The 13841-nt window shown below is 53.3% G+C and overlaps 5 protein-coding genes across 5 annotated transcripts; 1 reads left to right on the top strand and 4 right to left on the bottom strand.

Annotated features, from left to right (window-relative positions):
• Nucleotides 1–267: 267 nt before the first annotated feature.
• On the bottom strand, nt 268–1918 carry LDX57_001230 (tRNA threonylcarbamoyladenosine dehydratase; the record flags this gene model as incomplete). Its single annotated transcript, XM_046082871.1, has 3 exons — nt 268–1529; nt 1592–1694; nt 1760–1918. The coding sequence occupies 3 exons, from the start codon at nt 1916–1918 to the stop codon at nt 268–270; spliced, it is 1524 nt and encodes a 507-aa protein (XP_045938828.1).
• A 1701-nt stretch (nt 1919–3619) lies between these two features.
• On the bottom strand, nt 3620–5388 carry LDX57_001229 (MFS transporter; the record flags this gene model as incomplete). The annotated part of the gene is made up of 5 exons (XM_046082870.1): nt 3620–3824; nt 3891–4022; nt 4074–5060; nt 5119–5276; nt 5341–5388. The coding sequence occupies 5 exons, from the start codon at nt 5386–5388 to the stop codon at nt 3620–3622; spliced, it is 1530 nt and encodes a 509-aa protein (XP_045938827.1).
• Nucleotides 5389–6728: 1340 nt separating this feature from the next.
• LDX57_001228 (uncharacterized protein) lies at nt 6729–8681 on the top strand (the record flags this gene model as incomplete). Its single annotated transcript, XM_046082869.1, has 1 exon — nt 6729–8681. The coding sequence occupies one exon, from the start codon at nt 6729–6731 to the stop codon at nt 8679–8681; it is 1953 nt and encodes a 650-aa protein (XP_045938826.1).
• A 619-nt stretch (nt 8682–9300) lies between these two features.
• Nucleotides 9301–9880, bottom strand: LDX57_001227 (uncharacterized protein; the record flags this gene model as incomplete). Its single annotated transcript, XM_046082868.1, has 2 exons — nt 9301–9533; nt 9661–9880. 2 exons carry the CDS (start codon nt 9878–9880, stop codon nt 9301–9303), a joined length of 453 nt encoding a protein of 150 aa, XP_045938825.1.
• A 1843-nt stretch (nt 9881–11723) lies between these two features.
• On the bottom strand, nt 11724–13667 carry cys2 (homoserine O-acetyltransferase family protein). Its single transcript, XM_046082867.1, has one exon. It carries the CDS (start codon nt 13520–13522, stop codon nt 11930–11932), a length of 1593 nt encoding a protein of 530 aa, XP_045938824.1. The 5' UTR covers nt 13523–13667; the 3' UTR covers nt 11724–11929.
• Between the last annotated feature and the right edge of the window lie 174 nt (nt 13668–13841).

The raw sequence follows: 13841 nt of genomic DNA, 5'->3' as shown, positions 1-13841 counted from the left end.
TCGGAGTCGTTTCTCGGGGTGGAGAGACGGGAGAATGTGGTGGATCGCGGCCATCGAGACGTGGTCCACTGTGGATCACCTGACAGCCCTTAACTCTAAGCGGGGTCGATGTTGGAATTCATCACCGGCTGGCCCCAACCTATACATGTAATCCTGCAGGAGATAGACTGAGGTAAAGAATCCGTCGTTCTAATATACAACACATACAAGATGATATAAGCAAACATCGATGTCATCATGAATGGTAGCAGGAAGCGTCTTTGGTCATTATCGAAATTGCTCGTAATACTCTACCTCCGCTCTTCGCTGGTTCACCTTCTCGATGATTTTCGCATCGTACACCTCTTCCAGTTTCTTGCCGCCCAAAAGCACCTGCTTCTCATGCACAGCGGCTTCCTCCTTGGTCATGCAGACCAAGTCGGCCAGTGGGAGCGGGATAAATCGCTGTCCTTCCTTCTCCCACTTCGCGTCTGGTGCGAAGCCCTCGGCAGGGCGCGTCCAAGGTGCGAGCACCAGTCGACTGGGCAAGCCGCTGACGGCGCTCTTTCCTCGCCATATTTCGTCCACAATGTAACCGACGTCGTCCTTGCTGATGGGGAGTCGCAGACCAACAATCTGCCGGCCAGCGTCGGCGCGCGTTAGCCGCTCCATGAAGCCCTGCAGAGACGTCTGGATGCCGTCGTAGAGCTTCTCGCGGCCCTTGCCGCCTCCGCCGAGACTATAATCGATAGGGTAGCCGGAGATATCGCAGATGACGTGGTTGGCGACGGTATAGCCGAAGACGGCGGGCATGGTGCCGAGGACGGGGAGAATCCGAGCCCGGAAGTCAGGAAGGACACTGAGCTCACCAACTTCGCCCTTCGAAAACTCGTCTTCCGCAAGAGGTAGGAGAGTCGCCTTGCCGGGGCCAGGGCGTTCGGTCGAAAACACCACGGGGATGCCCGAGTTCACGCCCATCAGTTTTAATCGTCGGCGAGTGCTGCGCGAGAGACGATCGTCCGTGCTCTCGGAGATATCGCCGACTGTCACGCGCGTGGGATCCGACTTGCATCCGGCACCCATGGATGAGATCACCGGGATTGAGTGCGCATGGCAGTAGTGCAGCAGCTCGACCTTGGAGGTGATGTTATCGATGCAGTCCAACACATAGTCTGGTTTTCGGCCCTGGTCGCTACCCTCGAACGCCCACGGAGCCAGTAGATCATCCGCTACCTCCCCTCCAAAGAGCTCGTTGCGGCAGTCGAATTGCGTCCACGGGGTGATCTGTTCCAGTCTCCTGCGAATACAGTGCACCTTGGGAGTTCCCACATCGGCCAGTGTAGCGAGCGCGTGTCGGTTTAGCGAGGACAGCGTCGCTTGGTCGAAATCGATCAGACGGAGCTTGGACACGCCCGAGCGAGCCAGAGAAGCGGCCGCGTGCGATCCAACACCACCGCATCCCACAACTATCACGAACGAGGAGCGGAGTTTCGCAAGGCCTTCATCGGTGAGGAAAACGCGGTTTCGAGCAAGTTGTTCGAGGATAAGATCTAAGCGAGCAAGGAGTTAGCAAATTGTCTCGGACAGTCGCAAAGAAAAACACCATCCGTACCATCGTCGTAATCGCCTTGTTGCGCCCTGCGCGCAAGAGCTGCACTCCGCTGATCTTCCTTGCTCAATTGCGGCGCAATGGAAGCACCGCCAAACTCTGTAAGCTGTGCAGGATTTTCCCATTAGCTGCCGAGCCAACTTGCGCATCGCATAACGGTGCGGGAATCACCTTCTCTGCATGATGTCTCTCGTTGATGTCCGGAATCGAATCTTTAAGCTCCGACACCGCCTCTTTTCGCTTATATGCCTGGTAGCCGAAAATAGCACCTGCAACAGCGGCTCCCGATAGCACAGCGGTGGCGGCAAGCTGTGTATTATGGGATGACATTCTCTTCGGGAATTGAAACTGCTGGGGTGGTGTGGTCCTTCAAATTTTTCTCCCCGACTCGATCCTGAGTACTCCGGCGGCGGGCTGTCGGTTTCAGAATATCTACGACGGACGGTTAGAAATACATGCCCGATCGCTTTCCAGTGACGTGGTCACCGACGGACGTGGCCGAACTAAATCACACCATCGTGAAACCAAAAAGAGTCCACTTACCATATCCACGTTAGACGCCTGTCGGATTGACTTGTTCATTGATCTTTCTTCCTCGACGCTTCCGGGCGGGACTGGCCGTTGGTCACGTGGACCCGCCCTTTTCTGCCGTCGCGTCATCTGCGTCTTGTCTTCGTTTCTTTTCGCAGTGTTGATCTCTCAGGTATGTTGGTGGCGCCCCTCCTCGGTCCGCCGATTATTGACTTGCTCGAACGAGTCGCTAATTCATCTTGTCTAGAAGGAGAAGACTCTCGCGATATCCCAATGATGACAAACTCAAACACATCAGAGCAACCTCATGACACCCCCGTTGTATCGCGTCCAGCCGGAACGAATACAGGCATTGGACTCCATCCTTCGCGCATCTTGCAACGAATGGAAGGAGACATTTGTCTGCGGGGTGGGTGATTGAGACAAGAACAGAGATCTAAGGGATTAAGCGCAACAACTTCTCATAATCGGGACCGGCCATCGCGTCGTGTCGTCTTTATTTCCGACTTCACTGCAGTTTGCTGCGGATCTATATCCGAGATTCGGACCCCGTTCTTGATGTTAGAAGGATCAAGTCTCTTGACATTGCTAGCTCAGGTCCGCACGCTGCTCTAAACGGTTCACTGACCTCTAGCCTATCCTCATATGTTCTTTGATCACCTTGATTCGACTTGCTCAACTAACCTCATGTACTATCGGAAATTTCCTTTGAGGAATCGCTAAGCAGCTTCCCACACACTCCGTACCACCTGGAATTGTCTATAAAGAGACGGCCATCCCTTGCATGGCCTCTTGGCCATGTTCATCCTTCGAATGAACTCTAGGTACACCCTCCAAAAACACTGAACACCAATTCCAGCACAACCCCACCCATTACAAGCCAACGCCTCCCACATGATGACAAAACATTATCTCAACACTCCGAGGCTGGTTTTCCAGTGCTCCGTCTGTTTCCTCGCAGTAACGATGTCGAGCATCCCCGTGAAGAGTGAATAAAAAAGTAGTTTTCAATCTGACTTGGCTGGCTTTGTTGCACTTATGTTTTTTTGTCTCTTCCATTACCCTGATTACTTTGTCCAGTTATCATGTTAGTTGTCAAGTGAGACGCTGCATGCACCCATTTACACATGTGCCAGATTTCCAAACACCTTGACCATGTTCCTTGGCTCTAGTACTCGATGCCTCATCTTGGTCTGAGTTCCAAACCCTGTGCATTTTTTTACTATCAATCAATTCAAGGCACAAGATTTTCTTTATCATTACCTCGGGGAGCTCACCGAAAGAAAACTATCGCGGAGATGCAGTCTCTGAATTTCCGCAATGAAAAGAAGATGGGGATGTTCGAAATCTATTTCCACTAAATGTTTGGCTTATTCTAATTCAGCATGTTCAGCTCTATCTTGTTATATACGACATACAAAACAATCTAATACATGGTTCCCCGTCTCGACGCCCTTACCCCACGGAATGCACATATTTACATCCAAGCACAGCGAGCGATCAGACAATTTTGGACTTGGCCCTTAGATGCGGCCCATAGCGCCGAAACACCAACGGGATGGGAATCATCACTGCAGCCAGACATCCGATCAAGGTGCCAGCCCACTGGATTCCAAGATTCTGGAACATCTGCTTGGTGAAAAGAGGAAACCCGGCAGCAACAGTCGATCGCAGAATGATATTGGCTGCAACGGCCGATGCAGCTCTGTCATTTCCGTTAGTCAAGATCTAAGGAATTTTGCCTGCTCCCGTTTCTCAGAGTGTCACTCACAGCGGCAAATAAGAATCAACCAGGTAGTTGAAACAGGGCAAGAAGATACAAAGAATGCCGAAGCCGATCAGGACGCCCGCGGCGGTAGGCGAAATCCAGTGAATGGAGGGTGTGAACGCCGTCCAGCTGAACCTGTTTCTCAGAATTAGCTTTGTCTGGTGGATGTGGGAAAGGAAAACAAACCAGAACACTCCCACGGTGAAGACTGGGCCGCCGATAATCGGAGGCAGCAGACGCCATTCGGGAACCGGCACGTCTTTATTGGCAACGAGCTTCCGTACGTATGAAGGCTGCTGGAGCAGAACAAAGGTACAGCCGAGTGCTTGACCGATGACGAGGCCGAAAAAAGTGAGGCCGCTGAGGCCCGCGTTCATGCCGTGGACTGTTTCGAACACATACGGATAGGCGACCAAGAGGGCATACACGAGGCCGTAGATGAAGGACATATAAAGGGACACCACCAGGATAATTGGCTCCGTGAAGAGCATCCGCACGGGACGGGTCAAATACTTCTCCATCAGCTCCCGGAAATCAACTTTCACCACCTCTTGCTTGGCGTGAATTCCCCAGTTCGAGGTCTTCTGGCGGAGGGCCTCTGCCTTCGGGACCAGTATGCATTGTGCGTACGTCTCCTTCAGAGTCAGCACGAACACAATACTCAAGGCAAATCCCATGAACGATGGGATGTACAAGGTCCACCTCCAGCCCAGGTAACTTGAGGAGATAAAGCCTCCAATGAACGGGCCGGTAAACGGACCAACGAACACAGCCAGGGAGTATACGGTAATGGCGGGCCCGCGGGATCGATTATCGAAGAGGTCCGACAGCACTGCAGGGACGACGGATAGCTGGCTCGCTCCGAACAGGCCCGCGAAAAAGCGACAGATGATCACCGTCTGGATGTCCTTTGCGACGGCGGATGCAATGGTGAAAAGGGCCCCGCCGAAGATGCCCACGGTCAAGGGTAGTCTTCTGCCGATCAGTTCGGACGAAGGTGCCCAAATCATTGGCCCGGACGCAAACCCGAGCACGAAGAGCGTTGTACCCAGGATGCCGACTTCATTGCTCACTCCGAATTCGCCAGCCACGCCGTCAGTGGCGGGGGCGAAGACTGCGCTAGCAAAAGAAGCTATAAATGTGCCAAGGCAAACTATAGTGGAGTTGTATAGCCTAAAGAGATCAGCGGATACCATCTCCGGTCAATGCGCGCAGCACCAAGTTGACTTACTTTGCCCAAAGGCTCCAATTGTATGGATGTGCCGGGTCGTCTGCACCATCGAAGCTCACGATGTAGTTTTCTTCATCCGGCAGAGACGGAGGGAAAGACTTTCCATCTCCCATGGTCATGGAAGAAACTGTTTCTGGATGTTTCTCCGACATATCACACTGCATGAAGGGACGTCGTCAGCCTACTGTGCGTCACGGTGGGAGCACGCAATCTAGAGCATACCGGGGCCTCGAGGTCGCTATGATCTGCAGCGTCTGCTTGCGAGCCCATGTTACAGGAATTGTCCAATTACGTGGTGATGGTGGCAACTTCGCGGAGTCGGTGTCGAACAGACAATGCATTCTCAAGAAACTCTCTCTCTCTCGGCGCAGAATGTACGGGACGTATCATTCTGCTCATATATTCGCCTGCAGCTAAAAGTTTGGCCTGCAGGACCGTCATCGTGGACGGGAGCGCTGAGTCAGCCACTCCCGCAATACCCGCTCGGGTCGATCATTTTTGATTAAATGCAAATCGACTTCGGCGTCATCGCTGCTTTCGCCATCCTAGACAGCCGGGGAATATTCTCAGGCAAGGGCTTGTTAGATCGAGTCAGAAAGCAGCGGCATTGAATTCCACCTCTCGATCTCTATTTATTGGAAGACATATCCTTCTGCTTTTCTGTCCGGATCCCTATCTTGTCTTGGCTGCTGTTTCAAGCAGGGTAAATAGAACCTGACACTATGACATCCGATGCCAGCCTCTTGGCACCGAAGGGTCTCGATCTGGACCCTCGCTGGGGCTTTGTCCCAAACCATTTCGTGCGGGCCGATCCATGCAAGTTTTGAAGGAACCCTTGCAGGGTAGTATGGCTTGAGGGTCGGGTATACCGAAGACCAGGGCATGTGCCGCATACCGAACAATGATACGTCCGGTTTCAAAGGCCCGGTGGGCCTATAATTCATGCATGCTATGAGCATTCGACTCTGCAACCTCAGCCCATATTTATCCGACAGTGGCCTATAAAGATTTCTGCCAAGACAAACACCCTGGAAATCCATTTCCTAGTCGCGGCCGAGCAACCCTATAGTTACTTCCCTCAAAGAGTGAGAAGTACATACAACCTGCCATGCTTAATATAGATTCCTACTGTGATCGACGGTCATTCAAGTCCTGGAATGCTTTTATCGGGTTTCCTTTTACGTAAAGGACATTTTCTAGACCTTGTAAGTCATCCTCTTTACTCCGTATAGCACTTTCACTTCTACCCCTTGCAATTTAGAGACGCGCAACTCCGGTGGCGTGTGCAGCTTGCTTGCGCATGCTATACTATCCAAGCGCAGAATTCTGTCGGGCAATGTCCTCATTCAGAGCTGAAGTCCCACGCCAAGACGATAGTTGATGGCATCAGCCAGGAGGGCATCGTCAGGCTCAGCTAGCCAGGTTGACGATTGTGACGGGCTTCGTAGTATAAATATACGGTCGATATCGAGGAATGGATATTCTCATCAGCACAGAAAATCTCCATCGCACAGGCTTCAAGTCCCATATCTACAGGGCATTCCTCTCCTTTCTTTCCGTTCCATTGACCCCTTGACCTGCACTTCCAACCAAAGCATTGCCAATTCGTCATGCGATACACCAACCCATCGACACCTTCGGCCACTCATGTCCACGCTGCCATCGTGGGCATGGGCCCCAGGGGCACCAGCGCATTGGAACGTCTCTGTGCATCGGCCGGTGAATTCCTGTCTCCCGGCGTCCGCTTGACCGTCCACGTCGTGGATCCGTCACCGCCAGGAGCCGGCCGGGTCTGGCGCACCGAGCAGTCGTCCGAGCTGCTGATGAACACCGTGACGTCGCAGGTCACTCTCTGGACCGACGACAGTGTTGTATGCTCTGGCCCCATCCGCAACGGACCCAGCCTCTACGAATGGGCCGCGCAAGAGAAGCTCGATCTGGGGCCGGACGAATACCCGACCCGCGCACAATACGGTCACTACCTTCAATGGGTGTTCCGCGAAGTCGTCCGCAATGCGCCTCCCCAGGTTGAGATCGTAGTGCACTCCGCTCGCGCTGTTCAGCTAGACGATTCCGAGGATGACCGCCAGACGCTCCAACTATCCAACGGGCGCATTCTCTCCGGTCTATCCGCTGTCATCCTCTCTCAGGGCCACGTCCCCCTTGTCCACGACCCTAAACTCCAGCAAAATGCCGCCTATGCCTCCCAGAACAACCTCCGCTACATTACCCCGTCCAACCCGGCGGACGTCGACCTCTCGTCCATCCAGCCCGGCGAATCCATCTTCCTGCGCGGCCTCGGCCTTAACTTCTTCGACTATATGGCTCTCCTGACCACCGGTCGCGGCGGCCGTTTCATCCGCACCACCAGTGGCTCCCGGTACATTCCCTCGGGTCGCGAGCCTCGCATCTACGCCGGCTCCCGGCGTGGCATCCCATACCAGGCGCGTGGCGACAACGCGAAAGGCGCCTACGGGCGACACATGCCCTTGCTGTTCACGAACGAGGTGATCGAAGGGTTCCGGCGACGCGCTGAATCTGGATCCGCGCACCACCACCCGCCCGACTTCTTAAAGGAGATCTGGCCGCTAGTCTGCAAGGAAGTTGAAACAGTCTACTACGAAGCGCTCCTCCGACAACACAAGCTCGACGAGCGCGATTTCCGCGCGCAGTTCCTGGCCACCAAGCATCAGAGTCCCGAGGAGAGCCAGGTCCTCAGCGATTTTGGCATCGACGAAATCCACCGCTGGTCGTGGGACCGCCTCTCCCGCCCTTACGGCGAACGACGCTTCACGGCCGGTGTCTGGCGCGACTGGCTGCTCGAGTATCTGCGTGAAGATGCCCGCGAGGCCGCGCTCGGCAACCTCAACGGACCTTTGAAGGCGGCGCTGGACGTGATGCGCGACTTGCGGAACGAGTTACGTCTCGTGGTGGATCACGCGGGCGTGTCGGGGTTCTCGCACCGCGATCATCTCGACCGCTGGTACACGCCACTGAACGCGTACGTGTCGATCGGGCCACCCCGGCAACGCATCGAGCAGATGGTTGCGCTGATGGAGGCCGGCGTTCTGGATGTGTTTGGGCCGCGGCCGACAGTGACAGCCCAGGACGGCGCGTGGGTGGTGCATTCACCCGAGGTGCCTGGGTTGAAGGCCCGCGTGACGACTCTGGTCGAGGCGAGGCTGCCGGAGCCGGATGTGCGACACACTGGCGACGAGCTGATGGCGCATCTCTTGCAGACGGGCCAGTGTCGGCCCTACACGGTGGATGGGTACGAGACCGGGGGGCTGGCCGTGACGAAGAGCCCGTACCATGTGGTGGATGCGCAGGGGAGAGCGCATCCCAGACGCTTCGCGGTGGGTGTGCCGACGGAGGGTGTGCACTGGGTGACAGCGGCGGGTGCCAGACCTGGCGTGAACTCGGTGACTCTCTGCGATACGGACGCTGTGGGAAGAGCGGCGCTGTCGATGGCCGTGGCTGATGTTGGAGTGGTTGAGAAGCCGGAAGCGAAGGGCAAGTGGCCGTTTGTGACTGTTGCGGCGGCTACAGTTGATGTGGTATAAAATTCTGGGTTATTTGTGCTGGCTTTTTTCTTTAACTGATTTATTCGGGGACATTATTTGACTTGCAGAAGGGATAGTTTTTACATTTGGGGAAGATTTCTTTTCGGTTGGGTTTATAGCAGTGGAATTGCATATATTGGAAGTATTGTTCCTTAATAGAGCTTGAATTGCAGTTTTATATACTCTTTTATATTGCTTAGTTAGCCTTAGCTCTTGTACCCCGATCGTCAACTTGGGTCTTTGATTTAATATCCTTTCGAAGCAGGGTAACTTGCTTTTACCAACTAGACTAAATTTTCCAGCTAAGGAGATGGTCAGTCCTTGAAGCACACAATAACTCAACAGTTTAGGTAGGTAGTTCAAGAGTAATCAGCTTCTCAAATAGTGAATGGTTAACTCAATTTACTAGGAACCTTACATGGCAATCAAGCGCCTACAAATCTAAAGAAGGCAAAGGTAGAACAATTCAGTCAGTTCAATAGACCCCAAACAACTATAGCTAATTCCAAGTAAACAATAGCCACACCTATCTCCAAAATATCTCCCCATCCATTCCATCACAACTAAACAGTCTGATATATATTGAACCCAAACACACCAACCCCGCTATTACCATAGATTAACCCACCACCTCCATCCCCTCAGGCCTTACATATTCCCCGTTCGCAATCATCTCCAGAATCGTCTTTTCCGTGACCATCATCGCCTCCACGCCGGCCGGCGTCCCACAATACACCATGGAATGGATTACGGCCTCTCTGATTTCTAGCTCCGATACCCCGTTGTTGATGGCTCCTCGCGTATGCAGCACTAGTTCTAGCCATGCTTTTTGGGCAATGATAATTCCGATGGCTGCGGTTTGTCTGTTAGTCTAGTTGTTTTCTTTGGGGGTAGGTGGATTTTCCTGCTGGGGTTGGATAGGAGATTTGTTCTTTTCTACATATATGTGCGTGTTGAGGGAGGGGAGAGGTGGACTTACTTAACAGACTACGCTGCTTCCGATCAAGTCCCTCTCGCTGCCATACATTGGCCCAGGCATATTCGGTGATCAATTGTTGTCCGGGCCGTGTGAACGGCGACGCCTTGTCCCAGGCCCGGTTGACGTATTCGCTGCCTAGGACCTGGCGACGGACTTCGAGGCCTTGTTCTAGGGGTGTAGAGGGGGTGTCGTTTGTGTCTAGTTTGGGGTATGTGGACATGATGAATGAATTGGGGTTGGAGGTGGTTATCCTCGTGATCAGGAGGGGAAGATAGTAAATTAAAATCAGATTAAAGAGAGGGGGGGGAGAAGAAGGAACACTGGAGAGTCAAGATGTAAGCACAGTGTCTGTCGCAGATGGAATGGCAATTTATTACGTGCTCTGCTCAGCAAAAGACTGCATCGATTTGTACTTATGTTTCTTACCTCCCTAGTCTAACTACCTAATCTATTTATGCTTTCGACTACTGTATACCATATGCAACCGCTGCAGGGACTTGTTCTTCAGCGACGCCACCGCTGGTCTTGGTGCACTAACTAGTTCGTTCATCCCTGACAGGGCTGCTTACATACATATGTAGTACATAATACATACATAGATTGATACTGACCTGTCCGGTGTAGATCCACCGGAGAAAATCGATAATAATATACTTTCCCTAGGCGATCCACCGGAACGGACCCGGCTTAACCCCCGAACTCTAAAAAGGGACCCCTTCAACCCTGCAAGGCGTTGTCCGCAATACCCGCGCCCTTCCCGTTCCGACAAACCCGCAGTGGCCGGCCGCATTCCATGATTCTGTTTGTCGTCAGTTTTGTTTTCGCCTTGGTTTTAGCCCGAGGTAGAAATTGAGAGAATGAGGCCGAAGCTGCTGAATCCTTGCCATCGGTTGAATTCGACATTGCCACCGTTCTTGATGAATTGCTGATCAATGGGGATGGGTGGGCACGCTGTAGTTAGCTGCTGGCAAGAAATACTACTTCGTATAGATACTACTCCGTGCCAGGATCCCTGTCTATGTTTGTTTTTCGCATGTGAAAGTTCTGAATAACGCTGCTACCCTCGGAATAAACTCTGCGGCGATATCGTGAAAGTCAATGTCACTGCAACAAAAACAAGTTGGTGAACATGCCTTCTACATTGTCAGGGCCTAAGGGACCTGATCACATGACCAATCACATGACCCACAACGTCAACGGCCACAAGGAAGCTTCATCCGTTCTGCGCACATCTGATAGCGAGTTGAACCTCGATATACATACAGTACAATCAAGCATGATGGTTCCTACATGAGACAGCTTTCTGTTCGCAACCAGAACACTCACCCGGTACTATCGATAACAACAACAACGGAGAAGGCCTGAATAGGTACAGTCCAGTTCAGGGGATCTGGTTTGTTTACCTGTAACCTACCACCTACCTAGCTAGCTAGTTAGGGAGCTTGGTATGCGCATATGTGTACAATCTCATGCGAAGTACATACATCGAATGTCTGAACATATAGACTACTCCATCCTGATATCCCAGGCTAACTCTGCTCCCTACGCCTGACTTCTTCTCTCCTGACGAACAAACAAGCACACACACTTACCGAACTAATAAAATCACACCATCGTCCCATCCCACCCATAAAATATTTACATACTGCAACACATACTCCCTACAGCTATCCTACCTAGTTATTCTACAGCATTCATTCCCAGCCCGATGACGAACAAATCAAAAGCCAAAGTTGCAGGATATCCGACAACTACCGTGCGTGTCTACATGGATTCGCGCACGACACTCTCTGTCTGGAAATCAATGAGAACCTGAGAGCTAATCTGAGGGTTTGGGATTGTCTATGTCTATTATTGTTTTTTCTTGTTGTTTCCAATTTTGATGTTTGATGTTTGTTGGTTGGGGGTTGGGGGTTCTTTCTATGGCGTTCGGAGATGTGGACTGGTTTTCACAGTGATGGGAAGGTGGATTTGCATAAGTTTCGAAAGTGAATTGACTTGGTTTTGATTTTTTGTGATTTGATTCATGACTCGTGATGTAGACACCGTAGGAGAAGATATGGAGAATGGTCTAAGAAAAGGAGAGTGGTGGGAAAAGATCTTGGGCTAAGAAACACAGGGACCGTATATACAGCACAACACAATACATTCATGAGGTAAACCAAACACATCTTATGATTCATCGCTGACCCGCTTCATATACAGAAAAAGAAACGAAAGAAAATAGGGTACCATGGGAAGGGGGAGTAGATACAAGGATTTAAATTCCTCACTGCAAGAACTTTTGCAAAGCACCACCGATATTCTTCAAATCTAGCAGAAACGTGTCATGTCCGAACATCGACACGTCCTCGCCCAGCTCCACATGCTGAACGCTCTGGTTCCCCCCGGCGCGCAGGGTCTGCGCGATCTCGCGCTGCTGCCACGCAGGGAAGAGGATGTCGCTGGCAACGCCCATGACCAGAACGGGATGGTTCTTCAGGGGTGCGAGACCCGCGACGAGGTCCTGCGGCGGGGCGTCCGAGCCTGCGTCGGCCCCTGCGACGGACTGGTTCATGGCGGGCGTGGACGCCGTCACGGAGGGCTGCTCCTCGTACGGTTTCTCCGGTAGGGTGAGACTGCAGGCGATGTCGCTCTGGTTCAGATCCTTGCCACCCTGGGCGATCTTGGTCTCGTATTCGTTGCGGCGGGCCTTGGTCTCCACCTGGTGGGCGTGGCCGAGGTCGAACAGGTCCATGGCCTTGGAAACGTAGAGGAGACTGTTGGGGTCGTATTCCAGGCAAAATTTCTCCCCGGCGTGGTCGAGGTAGGTCTCGATGAGGAAGTCGGCGCACAGGGCCGGCTGCTTGCTCGGGTCGGCGCGCTTACGACCGAAGCGCATCTCCCACTCCGGTCCACTGCGGTAAGTCACCGTGGCGATTTCTCGAGCCAGTTTCATGCCCGAATGCGGCGGGACGGAGTCGTAGTAGAACCCACGCGCCCACTTCGGGTCCATCATCAACACCTGGCGCTGGGTGTGGCGCATGGCGATGCTGTAGGGGTGGCTGCGCGCGCATCCGCTGATACTGACGATTTTCTCGATCCGCTCGGGGAAGAGGACGCCCGCCGCCAGACTCTGCATGCCGCCCATACTGGAGCCCACGGAGGCATACAGCTTCCGGATGCCCAGCGAGTCCAGCAGACGGAACTGGGCCCGCACCATATCGTCGATCGTCAGGATGGGGAACCGCGTGGCGTATCGCTTGCCGTCGGAGGGGTCAAATGATGACGGCCCCGTGCTGCCGTAGCATCCCCCGATCACGTTGGTGCAGATGACAAAGTACTTGTTTGTGTCGATGGGCTTGTCCGGCCCGATGAACTTCTCCCACCAGCCGGGTTTCGGGTTCGCCTCGGTGCTGTGCGCATGGCTCGACGCCGACAGACCGGTGTGCAACAGGATGGCATTGCTCTTGTCCGCGTTCAACTGACCCCAGGTTTCGTACGCGACGTCGAATTCCGGCAGCACGCCGCCCCAGTCGAGTAGCAGCGGGTCCTGGCAGCGGTATTGTTCGTGATGGCCGGTGGTGTAGGAGGGTTCGGGGCCGGACTCGAGCGATCGGGCGGAGAGGAGCGCGGACTTTGCTTCTTGAGCGTCAAGACAAGGGAAGGAAAGGGCTGGGTTGGAGGAGTCTTTCGAGGAGGGGTTCTGGGCGATGGCGGACTGCGCGTTGCGAGCAGAGATGCTGGACAACGTCCTGCGGCCTGCGGAGGTCGGGAATCGATTCCTACCGGCGAAGCTGCAGATGCTCTCGGTTTGCCTGAAGAGTCCCACAGCTCGCAGGCTGCGGGGAGCTGAGCGTGCTACACCCTGCATAGGGCCCATGACTGACTGACAGGTTGAAGTTGATCAATCGCTGGTCAGTCAGGAAAATGAGGAAGTTGGAGCAGCGACGGAAAAGTTGTCGGAGAGAGCGTCGTTATAGTCATCGTCGCCCGATTTCGCAGGCGGAGAGGCAGCCTGAGGCAGCAACCGCCGGAAAGCGCATGGCGTCATCTGCGAGGGCGGTGATTGGCCGATGCTCTACTATACGATTAGATAATCACTCTTGTACGGTGCAACGGAGTAGACGTTTTTATTTTCTATCCAGATTCACTTCAAAATATGATAGATGAGATGGAATACGGAATACAGAGGTCTATAC

This window comes from Aspergillus melleus (assembly GCF_016097325.1).
Source record: "Aspergillus melleus strain CBS 546.65 chromosome Unknown contig1, whole genome shotgun sequence".
Taxonomy (NCBI): domain Eukaryota; kingdom Fungi; phylum Ascomycota; class Eurotiomycetes; order Eurotiales; family Aspergillaceae; genus Aspergillus; species Aspergillus melleus.
Note: the sequence above shows the minus strand (reverse complement) of the source record. Positions and strands in the feature narration are given on the sequence as shown.

Excerpts from the sequence above, each read along its gene's own strand:
- cys2 (XM_046082867.1), bottom strand. The coding sequence starts at position 13,522 with ATGGGCCCTATGCAGGGTGTAGCACGCTCAGCTCCCCGCAGCCTGCGA.